The following is a 15,700-nucleotide window of genomic DNA, read 5'->3' on the forward strand; positions in this document are numbered from 1 at the left end:
GCATGTTCAGGAGATTTAATTTTTTTATATAACGGTTTTAGCCAAAGCTGTTCTAGGGTTCAGCGGAAGCAGAGTTCCCCAGGAGGGCAAACTTCTTGACTAATGGCGAGTGTCTAAGCACTGGGGAGGGCAAAGCCCGGTGCTTGGGTCAGGCTGGTGGGGGGGAGAGTGTGGGGTGGGACCGGCATCGGTACCAAGCAGTTAAGTGGGGAAATCAGCCTTGCCAGCCAAGTCCTCACAGCACCTGCAAGGAGCACCGGCAAGAGGCCGAGGGCTGAATCAATGCGTAAGCCAGGGGGCACTGGCCCCGCAAAAGGCTACTGTGAAGCTGCCTGTTGCAGCTTAGACATTCACAACATGCCTTACTCTACACGGATCGTTTTGTTCTTGTTTTGCCTGATGCTTCTTGTGGAGAGCAGGAAGCCCAGGAAGAAGAGATGGACAGGACAGCTGGAAGTGTCCAAGCCCAGGTAGGTGGTGGTGGGAGGGGAGAGAGGCCACTGCTTTGGCTCAGTGGGCTCCCCCAAGAAGGTCAGGGTACTTTAAATGTCCCACAAAGAATCGTCCCCTTTTTTGTGCTGGTACTGGGGCTCGAATTTGGGGCCTGTATGCTGTCCCTTAGTTTTTCTTTTTGCTCAAGCCTGGTGATTTATCACTTTTGCACAGCTCCACTTCTAGGTTTTCTGTGGTTCATTGGCGATAAAAGTCTCATTGATTTTCCTGTCCAGGCTGGCTTTACAATGTGACCATCAGATTTTAGTCTCCTGAGTACAGGCATGAGCTACCAGCACCTGGCTTCACAGCCCCTTTCCTAGCTTGAGACTGAGAGCCCCAGTACAACCAATGCATCAGAGTAGGGAGAGCAAGGCTGGATGAAGATGTGCCTTTCATTTGGATGCCTGTGTTCAACCAAAGCATTTTGGCAACTAATGGAAGTCTCTTTGGGTAACCATTGCTGTATTTCTCAGGGTCAGGACCCAGGAAGGGACTAGAGAGGCCGACTACAGAACTATCTATCTTTAAGGATTTGGAGGCAAGAGTAACTCTGATATAGGAATTTAACCTGAACTATTAACACAAAAGTTGAGCTGTGATTAGCTCACTAGTAGAGGACCTGAGTCTGATCCCTAGCATCAAAAAAAGGAAACAAAAGTAACATAACTGACAGTTGTTTTGGCTATTGCCAGGGAAGAACTTTATAATGATTAGTAGGCTTTATTTTACTGTTTTGAATCTTAGGGAAAGTGTTTTGAAGTTTACCAGATTTTCAGGAATTTATGTTTGAACAATAATGAATTCCATTTCATGGTGTAATGTTGACATTTCCCGTAAAGTTGTGCTTAGAATTTGCATTCAAAACCATCACATTACAAATCTCAGTTCATCAGGAAGCTGGTTTGAAACTGATATACAAAACATGATTTTTCCAGGCTGAGATCTTCTAGCTTTTTTTTTTTTTAATTGGTTGTACTGGGGCTTGAACTCAGGGCCAATATAGTTTGTGCTAATATAGTTTGCTTGAAGTTGGTGCTCTATCGTCTGAGGCACAATTCTAGTCCTACTTTTTGCTACTTATTTTGGATACTGAGTCCTACAGTTTTCTGCCAGGGCTTGCTTTGTACCTGGATCCTCTAGATCTCAGCCTCCTGAGTACTAGGATAACAGGCATGAGCCACCTGTTTTGAATTTCTAAGCAATTTTTGAATCATACAATGCTTTCAGCAATGTTTTCTAGAACCTGTACCTCTAACATAGGTATATTTACTTACAAGTGATATGTATAGAATATAAATATAGGGGCTGGGAAGATGGCTCAGTGGTAGAGCGCTTGCCTTGCATGCCTGAGGCCCTGGGTTCGATTCCTCAGCACCACATAAGCAAAATGAAAAAAAAAGCCGGAAGTGGCGCTGTGGCTCAAGTGGTAGAGCGCTAGCCTTGAGCTGAAGAGCTGAGGGACAGTGCCCAGGCCCAGAGTTCAGGCCTCATGACCGGACCCCAAAAAAAAGAATAGAATATAAATATACATAAACATACATGTGCATTATAAACGTACATTGAGGCTTGCTTGCTGACTTATCTTTAGAAAACAACTAAAGATAAATGAGAGTTAAAATCTCTGGTACTGCAGGGGGTACTGTTTTTCTGGGAGATGAAAATGGTCTCTGAGACCTCACTGTGCTCAGTCAAAAAGCACAGAGTAGAATCCTCCAGAAGATGGGAAGAGGCAATCCCCTGGAGGACTTAGCTTGGCTAGGTGCCCAACATTATAGATGTGACCTGGAGGGGACCCGAAGGCTATGTCATCTACCAGCTCCTCTGAGTCTAACTTTGGGGAAAGTAAATAGAAGGCGAAGAGGCCTAAGGTCAAAGGAGAGTGGGAGATTCCTGTTTCAGTCATTTGTAACAGATGTATTTCAGTCATTTGTAACAGATATCTTTATAGCAGAACTTCTAGAACCTTCATGATGCAAATAGGCATGGGTAGTCCATAAGAGGGAGACAGATGGTGCCATGTTTTGGCATCAGCAGTGGGATTCTTATCCCTCAGAGCACATGCCTGGAAATTTCCCAGAGGGGCTCATTTGACATATGCATAAACAGTAGCTCCCGGCAGGAGTGAAGTTACAGAGCTGGCAGGCTGGAATGTAGGTTCCTAACTAAGGCTAGAGGAAAATCACCACCTGAAAGTTCAGGAGAGCCCTTGAGGGGTCCTCAGGGGCTCCCACTCCGCAGCCTGGACTGCCTGGCATCTGTCACTTCACAAAAGACCCAGAGTCTCAGTTCCAGACAACTTCAGTGAGCATGGGGACCTGGAAAGTGACAATTAGAGGGAGGACAATTTCTTGAAAGTCATCCCAAGAAATGAACACACATACATTCAAAATATGGAAAATAATTATTGAGGAGAAAAAGATCAGGATGTTGTGCTTTTCTATCTTCCAGGATATACGTGTGGTCAGATAATTACAGACAGTTACATTTCCCTGTAGAAAATTTCAGTCCAGCAGCTGATGTTTTCTTTTCTTTTCTTTCTTTTCTTTTTTTGTCGGTCACGGGGCTTGAACTCTGGGCTTGGGCACTGTCCTTCAGCTCTTCAGCTCAAGGCAAGTGCTGTACCACCTGAGCCACAGCACTACTTCTGGCTTTTTCTGAGTAGTTTATTGGAGATGAGAGTCCTACAGATTGGGCTGACTTTGAACCAGGATCCTCAGATCTCTCTTAAGTAGCTAGAATTGCAGGTGTGAGCCACCAGTGCCTGGCTAAAGCTGACACTTCCTAGTTTTCAAATGTACTTTCATTACACAGGAGTTACACCACACTAATAAATGAGAAGAAAATGATCTCTTTTCTCCTCACAGTGTTACAGAGCACATTTAGAGTCCTGTGCATACACAATCACACTGCACACATCCCGCCCATTTGAGTTTATACTCTTCCCTTCCCTCCACTCCCGTGCCCATCATCACCCTCACCTGCCACCTTCCCTGCATTCTCCTGGCCAGTACAGTTACATAAAACAATTATTCTGCCCATCACCTGCTTTTTCAAGAACTGCTTCTGGTTTTTGGATCCAAGTGTTCCCCATTATGAATAACTGTGGAGCAAGTGTGGCTCTCGCTTGTTCCTGGTCCCTGTCTTCCTGCCTCTCAGCTTCCTACTTTATCCCCCTCCTCCCTGCCTGTGGCCTCAATCAATCTCCTGATCATGTGACTGCTTTTCTTCTGGCCCATAGAGGCTTCCCCTGGAGTTCTGGCTCTCCTTCTGCTTTTTGGCCTCTCTGTCACCTCTGGAACACTCCATTCTTGGCCACCTGCCTCGAGCTGTTTCACTGGACCCAGGAGCAGCTTCACCCACCTGCTACACAATGTCCCTTACCCGTGGCTGGGGGTGGAAAAGGAGTTGAGAGGCCAGGAAGGCCAAGTTTGGAGTAATTCTGCTGTGTTCTGGAATGTGGCTGTGTTTCCTAATCTTTCTAATCCTCACTTTCCTCAGCTAAAGACGGGGTGGGGGATGTCTGAAGTGTTCAGCTCGGGGCCTGTGCCCAGCAGGGTGAATGATGTTCTTGCTGTTATTGCCAAATAAATCACAGCTCGGTGACTCTAGCCCTGCTTCTGCTGGCATGGGGATCACTTTTCCTTCTTGGAAAAAAAAAAAATAGGGAGCAGTTTAAGTTCACCTGGAAGTTTTGGCAGCCTGCTGTGGGCTGAGGGGTCAGGCTCTGAGGGTCTAACCAAGGCCTGTGAAAGGACCACTTCCCCAAGGCTCAGGATCAAACAATCAGCCCCTTAAAAATACTTGGAGCCCTCAATGGTAGCAGGATTTAAATGTCCTCTCTCCTGTTGGGGTGGTGCATTCTGGGACTTCCGGTTCCTAATCCTCCCCTAAATAGAAGTGGAAACTGTGCTAACAGGAGGGATTTGCCCCCTGGGAGGCCAAGGGGCAGTGAGCCGGCTGCACTCACAATTTAATGTCTATGATCTGCTAAGCCCTTGGCTGAGCCCTTCATCTGCCACCCCTGACGTCATTGCTGGGGTGTCTGGTCATGACCTCTCACACTATTGCTGCTAATAAATGAACCCTAGTCCTGGGAGCCAGGCTTGCGGAAGAGGCTAGGGAGTCTTTTGGAAGCATCGGGCTGTAACTGTGTATATGCTCAATGGGCCTGGACCTGAGACCCAGGCCCAGCTCTAGAGAAAAAAGATCAATTAGGATTTCCTTTTTTTTTTTTTTTCCCTGTGTCAGTACTGGGGCTTGAACTCAGGGCCTGGACACTATCCCTGAGCTTTTTCACTCAAAGCTAACACTTAAGCCACAGCTTTACTTTTGGCTTTTTTTGGTGACTGAATTGGAGATAAGGGTCTCTCCTGCCCTTCACATTGTGATCCCCAGATCTCTATTTCCTAAGTAGCTAGGATTACAGGCATGAACCATTGGTCCTGGTTTATATTTTCCTTCTTGATGTCTTAGTGATGGGCTTGTCTAAAAGCAAATCTGATCATGACTTCTTGCTTTGTCTTCTCGCTTTCCCCTAGCCTTTGGGTAAGGACAGAATTCTTCACAGGACTTTCAAGGCTCTGCATGACCTGTGTGCTCCTGCCGCTCAGTCCTTCCCTGTCTCATCTGACATGCCTTACCTTGCAGCCAAAGTCACTTCCATCACAGTGTGAACTGGATGTGCTCGGTTTAAATGCCTAAGCAGTCAGGCAGCTGAATGCTGAGGCCTAGAAGAGAGGGAAGATGATGACCGGGGCATGGTTAAAGGACTAGACAGTGGGTGAACTAGAAACTACATGGACCAAGTGAGGTGACTCTAAAGGAGGAAAGAATACCTGGAATGCTGTTCGCACTGAGTGAGCTTTCTTCAGACCATCCTGGCTCTCTCCCTCCAGGCCTCAAAGATTTCCTCAGCTATCCATCTAACCACTGTACCTCCCAACCCATCTCTCGCTATCTTTCTTTCTTCCTTCCTTCCTTCCTTCCTTCCTTCCTTTCTTTCTTTCTTTCTTTCTTTCTTTTCTTTCTTTCTTTCTTCTTTCTTTCTTTCTTTCTTTCTTTCTTTCTTTCTTTCTTTCTTTCTTTCTTTCTTTCTTTCTTTCTTTCTTTCTTTCCTTCTTTTTTTTTTTTTTTTTGACAGTTGTGGGGCCTGAACTCTGGCCTGGACACTGTCCCTCAGCTTTTTAGCTCAAGGCTAATGCCCTACCACTTGAGCAACAGCTCCACTTCCCGCTTTTTTCAGCTTATGTGGTGCTGAAGAATGGAACCTTGGGCCTCATGCATGCCAGCCAAGCACTCTACCACTGAGCCAACTTCCCAGCCCTCTTCCTATTTCTTTATCCTGTTTTCTCTCTCTCTGTCTTTCTCTATCTCTCTGTCTCTGTCTCTATCTCTGTCTCTGTCTCTCTCTCTGCCAGTACTGGGGCTTGCACCGGGCACTGTCCCTGAGCTTCTTTTGCTCAAGGCTAGCCCTCTACTACTTGAGTCACAGCACCATTTCTGGCATTTTCTGTTTATGTGGTACTGAAAAATGGAACCCAAGGCTTCATATGCAAGCTGGACAAGCACTCTACCACTAAGCCATATTCCCAACCCTGGGAAACATTTTCTAAGGTGCTCTCAAGAAAAGTATAAGGGGCTGGGAAGGTGGCTCAGTGGTAGAGTGCTTGCCTTGCATACATGAGGCCCTGGGTTCAATTCCTCAGCACTACATAAGCAGAAAAAAGCTGGAAGTGGCGCTGTGGCTCAAGTGGTAGAGTGCTAGCTGAAGAGCTGGGGGACAGCACCCAGCCCCCACAACCGATAAAAAAAAAATCACCTCCTGATGTTACATTACTTATCTGTCCCTTGTCTGTTGTTATTTCTCCTTCTGTGGTGGTAAGGGCTGGCGTGACAGAGAAGGACAGACAGCATCATGCAGGATGGCTACTCCATAGGAATATGTCAGATCCCAGAGTTGGGGAACAGTCACAAGATGTGTGACAGTTTTCCACATGGAAGCTGGCCTCCTCAAGGTTGATGGAAGGAACCAGAAGAAGAGGAAGGGAGATAGCCTTGGCCTGAGCACTCACCCCCTCATCAGAGTTGAGAAAATGAGGCGGGGGCGGGGGGGAACTAGGCCTGGGAAATTGCACCTGGAAGTTTCCTGGTACTCTAACCTGGGAGACTCAGCTGATGGAAATCCATGAGGCAGGGACTGGCCAACCTTTAGATTAGCACTAAACTACCAATAGAACATTTTTTGCATATGTGTATGTGTGTGTGTGTGTGTGTGTGTGTGTGTGTGTGTGTGCTGGCACTGGGTCTTGAACTCAGGGCCATGTACTCTCACTTGGCTTTTTCATTCTGCTGGTGTTCTACCACTTGAGCCATACTTCCAGATCCTGCTTTTGGCTGGTTAACTGGAGACAGGAGTCTCACGGATTTTTCAACTTGAGTTAGTTTCAAACCTTGATTCTCAGAGCTCAGCCTCCAGAGTAGTTAGGATTATAGATGTGAGCCACCAGCACCTGGCTAATAAAACATTATTGTTCTACATCAGTACCACTCAAAACAGTAGCCAACAGCTCAAGTGGCTTTGTGTACTTACCTGTAGCTAGTATAATGCAGAAACTAAATATGAATTGTACTTAACTAAAATTGAAACAGTCACATGGGATTAGTGGCTGCTTTATCCATCAGAACAGCTTTGAGTCCACTTAATTACATCATCTGGGCAGAGCAAGTACAGAGTGAAAGTTAAGAGACATTATTGGAAGATGTTTCCAAGATCTCAAGACAAGAAATAAGTTACTGCTTAACCAGAAAAAAACATCTGTTTGTCCCAAAGCTAATGAAGCATAACAGAACACAGAGGTAAAAATAGGCATAATGACAAAGGAACAGTAAACAAAGGAAAAGCTCTTTGCTTAATTAAAAAACAAACAAAAACCCTTCAATACAAATCAAATCATAGAGAGCCTGAGCAGACTTTACCATGTTGCAATTGTTCTCCTGCTTCTTCTACCTAAAGGTCCATGCCAACATGTGTCTGGGCAGCTCTGGGGATGGTGCCAAGGTGTTGATTAAGTTCTGTCCTCGTGGTTCTCAAGCACTGCTTCACCTTGGAGCCACTCACCAGACACTTTATATACTCTCTGCACTGAGACTCCAAAACCACTCCTTCCAATCCAGCAGTAGTTTGCACACCTCCCAAGTGATTACAGTCCTGTAGCTAAGTTTGACAACCATTGTTTTGACCAACAAAGCACAAAGCCAGTTTATAATTGTGAAGAGATAGCATAGATGTGGCACTGTTTGGAACAGTGGTTCTAAGCTTTGCAAATCAACTAGACATTTAAATCCTGACAATGTTGGCACCCCTCCCAGACATATAGATCTGATTCATCCAGGGTAAGGACTCAGTATCAGGACTTTTTGATACTTTTTTTTAACTTTTTTTTTTTTTTGGGGGTGGGGGGAAGGGGTCCGGTCGTGGGGCCTGAACTCTGGGCCTGGGCGCTGTCCCTCAGCTCTTCAGCTTAAGGCTAGCGCTCTACCACTTGAGCCAAAGTGCCACTTCTGGCTTTTTTCTTATGTGGTGCTGAGGAATTGAACCCAAGGCCTCAAGCATGCAAGGCAAGCACTCTACCACTGAGCCACCTTCCCAGCCCCTTTTTGATACTTTTGATGTGGGACTTTCCCCCCCCAGTCCTAGGGCTTGAACTCAGGGCCTGGGCACTGTCCCTGAGCTTCTTTTGCTCAAAGCTAGCATTCTACCACTTGAGCCACAGTGCCACTTCTGGCCTTTTCTCTTTGTGTGGTACTGAAGAATCGTACCCAGGGCTTCATGCATGCTAGGCAAGCACTCTACCACTAAGCCACATTTCCAGCCAGTCATAGGACTTTTGATAAGCCATCTGGTCTACAGAGAATTCTGATCAAACAGACTAGAATGAAATTGTTTTAAATTCCTTCTAGAGCTGACCACTTTGTCCTGTCATGCTGATGCCATATACTGAGTACTAAGTGCTAAGCACTATGCTTAGTGAACTCAGTCCTAACCCTTTAAGAAGATTCAATGAATTGTATATGAGTTAAGTCAGGCACCAGGCATAAACCAATAAGTGTTGTTAGAGGAACAGACAAGGTGCTATGGATTACCACATCTCTGTGCCTTCTCTCCTGTTTTCCCTTCTCATTTCTTTTCCTTAATGACAATCTTGTCAGTAGACAATTTCTTTAGGACATCTTTTTGTTGTTGTTGTTGTTGTTGTTGTTAATGCCAGTCCTGGGCTTGAACTTAGGGCCTAGGCACTGTCCCTGAGCTTGTTTGCTCTAGGTTAGCACTCCATTATTTGATCCATGGCTCCATTTCTGGCTCTTTCGGTGGTTAACTGGAGATAAGAGTCTCACAAACTTTCCTGCCCAGGCAGGCTTTGAACTGGGATCCTCAGATCTCAGCCTCTTGAGTAGCTAGGATTATGGGCAGGAGCCACTGGTGCCTGTACCTCTAGGATATCTTGCTCTGACTGCTTTAGGATTGTGTAGGGTTGTGCTAAAAAAAAATGGTCTAGAAAAAAAAATGCATCATCTAGTTTAGAGGAAGGGGCAGAAGCAGGGCCTGCGTTCTGGGCTCCAGCTCCGGCTGCCGCCATGTGGCCTCCTGGCTGGGTGCCCAGAGCACTGTGTTTCCCCATGTGGCCCTGACCTTCACCGGCTCTGCTGACAGAGGCTCTCTTACAGGGGTTAGCCCTGCGAGACTACCACCAACCTGGCGAAAGAAAAACTAGGTCTGCTAGGATAAAACCATCATTTTAAAGCATTGTCTCAAAGACTATTGATCACACAATGCAATATGATAACAATGCATGAGAAGAACAAATCGTAATCCCCCAGTACTCAACCCAATCAGCTTCATCCCACTCTAACTTTTGGCAAGATAATTAAGAACTTCCTGGGTAGAATGATGGAAGGTTCTGGAAGGAACTGGGACTCAGTTTTGGGCCTGTCTGTGTGTTGGGGGTATGTGTGTAATATTGGAAGGGGTCCCTCACTACTCCCCAGATATGAAGGTGGCAAGATGGAGAAAAGATGCCTGATCAGTAGGACCTACAGGAAGCAATCTGCCCAAATCTCACTCAACACCTTGGTAGGCCAGTGGGAAAGCCTTTCTGTTTGTCTTTGCAGTAACTTGTACAAAAAGAGCCTTGACGTGACCAAACTCCGAGCAGGAAAACCTCAGCCTCTCCTCAGAGTGGATGATCACGACTTCACCATGAGGCCGGCCTTTGGAGGTAGGACTATGTCCCCCCTCACTGAATCTAGGGCCTGGTCCCCCAGGGCTGCTGAGAGGGGCTGCCCTGCCCAGGTCTCCCAGCATAGCCCCTCCTTGGGGGGGGGGTGGGAATGGAGGTCTCAGTCAAATAAACTCATCAGGACTCCTAAAGTCACTCATTTCCCCAAGGAGAGGAGAGTGGGCAGGCTGAAGGAGGCTGCAGGTGACTCCACTGTTCACCTTCACAGTGGGGACCAGCGCTGCGGCCAACTTGCTGTTGCTAAAACAAACAAAACAACAGAGGCAGCCAGAAGACACAAAGCAGGGACCCAAAGCTGCTTTAGTAAAGTTCTGTCCTAACAGGCTGGAGGGCTTACCAACAAGGTCTGAAGGCTGAAGTTCAAGATGAAGGCATTGGACAGATTCTGGCTGGAGAGAGTCCAATTTCTGGTTCAAGGTGGCCCCTTTCTCTGTATCACCCCACGGGATGAAAAGGGGTAAAGACTCCCTGAGGTCTCTTTTGTAAGGGCCAAAATCCTATTCCCAAGAGAGTTTCACCCTCTTGACCTAATTACCTCCCATCGATAACTATCACCGTGTGTGTGTGTGTGTGTGTGTGTGTGTGTGTGTGTGTGTGTGTGTGTGTGTGTGGTAGGATTTCAACATGGGCATTTTAGAGAACATAAACATTCAGCCCACAGTAGCTGAGGAGGGAGCGAGCTGTCAGACAGGGAGCAAGGTAAGAAGAGAGCAGACCACATGCCATGCCTGCTTTGCGTAAACAGGGAGGCTGAGGCCCAAAGCATTTCAGCACATAAACCACAACTAAGAGAGGTGGGCTGCTTCCCTTTCTCATTTACCTCTGCCCTCCATCCTCTCTCAGGACCCAACTATCCTTTCTAAGCCTCCACTTGCTCCATAAAATGGGAGCCATAATCAGTAAGGATGGGGTGCTGTCCTGATTAGGAGAGATAATATATGCAAAGCCCTGTCACATATCTGTTCATGTCCGCTCAGCAAAGCCAGCTGTCAGACCCTCTCTCCTGCCACTGTTTAGGGATTAGTAAATTTCATTTATCACAGAGGCGTTGGCATTTAAAAGGCACTAAATTCCTTGAGCTCTGACACCTGCTAGAGAGGAGAGGCGTGGGTGTGGATTACCATCCTGTGTTCCTGTGTGCCTTCTTCCCAGCCGGCAGCCTGAGCACCTCTGGCTCAGGTCAAGAGGAGATGGTCAGATTTCTGGGGTTTCAGATTCCTTGAGGTTCATAATGGGTAATTCTGCCAAGAAAATTCATGATAATAAAGTTTTTTTTTTTTTTTTTGGTCGGTAGTGGGGCTTGAACTCTGGGCCTGGGTGCTGTCCCTCAGCTCTTCAGCTCAAGGCGAGCGCCCTACCACTTGAGCTACAGCGCCACTTCCGGTTTTCTGGTGGTTTTATTGGAGATAGGAGTCTCACGGTCTCTCCTGCCCGGGCTGGCTTTGAACCGCGATCCTCAGATCTCAGCCTCCTGAGTAGCTAGGATTACAGGTGTGAGCCACCAGCGCCTGGCAGATAATAAAGTTTTAATGAATGGCCTGCTTTACAAAAGCTGAATCTGTTCCAAACGAAATCGAAGTGACATCAGACCCAAAAAAGAAGGCTCCTTCCTTCCCTTCCCTTCCCTTGCATTCCTCCCTCCCTCCCTCCTTTTCTTTCAATAGGATCTCATTTTTTAGTTCAACCTAGCCTCAAACTCTTGATCCTTCTACCTCAGCCTCCCACATGCTGAGATTACAGTCATGTGCTAGCACATCTGGCCTGTCATTTATTGTTGTTCTTGGCTACCTGGCTGACCTCCTGACACTCCACCAAAAGACAGAAAGAAACAACAACAACAACAAAAACCCAAGATGATCAGGTGTGGGGACACATGCCAGCAATCCCTGCACTGGGAGACGAAGCAGAAGGGTCATGAGTTTGAGGCTAGGCTGGGCTACATAATAAGAAGTTGTCCCAAGAAACCGAAGAAAAAAAAAGCAAAAAAAAAAAAAACAAAAGAATATGAATGACAGCTGCCACTTTTATAGGGCTCATTCTATGCCAGACACCACTCTGGCCAACGTACGTACATATTTGGTTTTTAATTATATAGACATATATAGACGTATGTTTTTTGCAGTGCTGGGTGTTGATGGTCTTTGCACATGCTAGGCAAACACTTGCCTAGTTACATGCACAGCTGATACTCTTAATGTAATCCTGCTATGAACTCCATGAGGTAGATGCTGTTATTATCCCAGGTGAGGGAACGAGGCATGGAGATGGGGGCTGCTGCTAAGGTTGAATCCTTCCCCTGAAGCCACGTCTCTTTTTGTCTCCTGTCTGCATGGAGCTGACCCGTTCTTTAGGGAAGACATGCTTCCTGAGGCCAGGATACTTGCCGGCCACCTCCCTCACCAAAAAAAGTTTATTTTAAAATAAGAATTAAGGGAAAAAGATCACCTTACTATGTACCATTAATATATTTAACTTTATACTTACAGTCATAAAATACGTATATTTTATATTTTGTATAAAAGATGCTCATGATCAAAAGCATTCAGGGTCCTCAATTGTTTTTCCTTTTTCTTTTTCCAGTCCTGGGGCTTGAACTCTGGGCTTGAGCACTGTCCTTGAGCTCCTTTTGCTCAAGGCTAGCACTCTACCACTTGAGCCACAGTGCCACTTTCGGCTCTTTCTTGTTTATGTGGTACTGAGGAATTGAACCCAGAGCTTCATGCATGCTAGGCAAGCACTGTACCACTAAGCTAAATTCCCAGCCCCCTAAGGTTCTCAAAAGTCACAATGTAATGCTGTCTCTGAGCTTTTTCACACAAGGTTGGCATTCAACTACTTGAAGCACAGCTTTACCTCTGGCTTTTGCTAGTTAGAGATAAGAATCTCCAGGAATTTCTTCCCCGAGGTTGGCTTCAAATCAGGATCCTCAGATTTCAGCCTCCTGAATAGCACAAACCACCAGTGCCTGGCTCTGACAAAAAAAATGTTATGAACTGATTATAGCAAGCAAAGTGCTCACACATAATCTTGGCTTTGTCTATTTCTTTTTAACAATGAGAACACTTATTGTAGTCTACCTCTTAGCCAATGTCAAGTACATGCAGAGTGTCATTAGCCACCGGCCCCACATACCTAAAACTTGCTCATCCACAGAACCATCTCATTTCCTTCATCCCCAGCCCTGAGTGATGACCTTTCTCCCCTCTGCTTCTGCGGGTTTATTTTAGATTCATACAGCATGTAGACAGGTTGGTTTGGGGACATAAGATTTAAGAAAGTGGTTCACTGTCTTATGGAGACCTCTTGCAGGCACTTAGAAGCATCTGGGCAGTTAGTTAAGACTTGGGGGCAGAGACCAGCCCCAGGAGGGACACTGAAGTTCTCAACCTCAGGGGGAGAACCGGCTGTGCAAGGCGCTGGGTACCAGCCTGGAAGAAGCAGCCCCAGGAGGAGTCAGGGGAGAGCGTGTCTGAGGCCACTCAGAGAAGTTTCTAGAGGAGGCCAGGAGGCCAGGCAGAGAGGCCCTTGGCCGAATGAAAGCCTTGGCCCTGCAGCAGGGTGGATGGGGCTAGGGGGTCAGCAGTGCGCATCTGCCGCAGGTGGAGGCCAGCTCATGGGAGTGTGATGGCTCCCAGGACAAGGCACTCATATTTGGAAGTTTCCTTAAGAAATCTAGTGCTGCTCACACTTAGCTGTGGATTGGAGTCACCTGCTGCCAGGCTTGTTCAAATCTAGCTGTGTGGACCACATCCAAATGTCTAATGCAGCCAATCTGGGATGGGCTGAGAATTCATGTCTCTAACAAGCATCTAGGGGTGCTGAGGCTGCTGGTGGAGGGAAGACCTAGGGATGCTAGCTGAGTCTTAGCACCCCCACCCTCTGCCCATTGGACATGTGATGCTCACCACTTGTTGAGAAGGTAGCAACGTATCACAAGAACAAACAACCAAGCCTATTTTTACACTAAAAACATTCAATGATACCAACAAATCAACTTAAAACTCCAAGAGAAGAACCTCAAGGAAAAGAGAGCAAAGATGGAGAAAATGTAAACACCAGGCCACACAAATCCCAATCCCCCAAACTCTCCTTCTTTGCGATGCCTATGGTGGTCTGGCCATTTCAGAGCCAAACTAACAGAGAGGAGCCCAGCTGTTCACCAGGGGCTCAGGCTCCTCACTGAGAAGTTACCCCCCAAATCTGCTTGGAGAAGAACATATGAAAGGTCCCCCAGTTAAGCAAGGAGGCAAGCGGAGAGGCCGGGCTCCTCACCGCATGGGGACTGACACATTCACATACATAATCACACACTCTTCAGCCCCTCAAATTTTCTTTGGAGAGGGCTGGGAAGGTGGCTCAGTGGTAGAGCGCTTGCCTTGCATGCATGAGGCCCTGGGTTCCATTCCTCAGCACCACATAAACAAAAAGAAAAAAACCGGAAGTGGCGCTGTGGCTCAAGTGGTAGAGTGCTAGCCTTGAGCTGAAGAGCTGAGGGACAGCGCCCAGGCCCAGAGTTCAAGCTCCATGACCGGACTCCCCCCCCCCCCCCCCAAAAAAAAAAAAAACAAATTTTATTTGGAGATGAAACATTGTACCAGTGTCCCATAGATTCCACAGCAATTTACCAAACACTGAATGACTTAAAATAACAGAAATGTTATCTTACTGGTTAGAAATCTGGAGTGTTTCTTGCTGGGCTAATTTCTAGGTGTTCACAGGATGTGTTTCTTTCTAGAGGTTCTGAAGAAACCCCACTTTTTTTTTCTGGTCATTTCTGGCTGACATTCCTTGACTCCAGGCTCCTCATCAGCTTTTCAGTCAAAATGCTGACTTGCCCTGATCTCTTCCACTCTGATCTTCCTTCCATATTTCAGGAAGATTAGAATGATAAAATTGGGCCCACCTAGATAACGCAGGCCACAGTCCCTGTTTGAAGGTCAGCTGACTAGCACCCACCAGTCTATCTGCTCCCTGATTCCCCTTTGCCACATGGCCTCCTTTGGGCCCAGTTTCTGGAAATATATCTTTGGGGAGGATTTTATTTTGCCTACTACAATAAGGCACACGCATCTGAGAGGGGCTCAATTTTGACATATGTAAGCACTACCACATCAAAAGCACTACTCAGATAACATATGGTACATTGCCTGCTCTTCACAAGGCTCTCTTACATCCCTGCCCAGTGTAACCAATGGAAACCACTTTTCTGAGCTCCATTTCCATGAATTAATTTTGCTTATTCTCTCCCTCACACACACTCTCTCTCTCTCTCTCTCTGTACATTACTAGCATTCAAACCTAGGGTCTCACACATGATAGGCAAGTGCTCACACTGCGCTACAACTTCTAGTTTTGTTTGCTTATTGGTTAGTTTATTTATCTTTGTGCCAATACTGGGGTTTGAACTCAGAGCCTGGGTCTGTCTCTTAGCTTTTAAACTCAAGGCTGGTACTCTGTCATTTGAGCCACAGTGCTACTTGTAGTGTTTAATTGGAGGTAAGAGTTTCACAGACTGCCTTATCTGGTTGGCTTTGAACTGTGATCCTCAGATCTTGCCTCCTGAATAGCTAGAATTACAGGCTTGAGCCACTGGTCTGGCTTAGTTTTGTTTGTTTACTCAGTGCCAGTACTAGAGCTTGAACTCAGGATCCAGGTGCTGACCTTTAGCTTTTTTGCTCAAAGTTAGGGCTCTACCACTTGAGCCACACCTCTACTTCTTGCCTTTTGATGATTAATTGGAAATAAGTCTCGTGGACTTTTCTTTCTGGGCTGGCTTGGAATTGTGAGCCTCAGATCTCAGCCTCCTGAATACAGGTGTGAGCCACTGACCCCTGGCTTAGTTTTGTTTATTCTCGACCTTCATATAAATGAAATCATACACTATGGAAGCAACCTGGTCCATAGTTGGA

The 15,700-nt window shown here is 46.5% G+C and overlaps 1 protein-coding gene across 1 annotated transcript in view; it reads left to right on the forward strand.

The window, feature by feature from the left end:
- Positions 1-215: 215 nt before the first annotated feature.
- Gabrr2 (gamma-aminobutyric acid type A receptor subunit rho2) overlaps positions 216-15,700 on the forward strand; it is a 32,133-nt gene continuing 16,648 nt past the window's right edge. Inside the window, exons 1-2 of the mRNA XM_042679522.1 lie at positions 216-470; positions 9,664-9,770. Of these exons, the coding sequence (XP_042535456.1) occupies positions 283-470; positions 9,664-9,770 (295 nt within the window). The 5' untranslated portion in view covers positions 216-282. The remainder of the gene's footprint in view (positions 471-9,663; positions 9,771-15,700) is intronic.

Source organism: Dipodomys spectabilis, unplaced genomic scaffold, assembly GCF_019054845.1.
Source record: "Dipodomys spectabilis isolate Male_0828 unplaced genomic scaffold, ASM1905484v1 ptg000053l, whole genome shotgun sequence".
Taxonomy (NCBI): Eukaryota; Metazoa; Chordata; class Mammalia; order Rodentia; family Heteromyidae; genus Dipodomys; species Dipodomys spectabilis.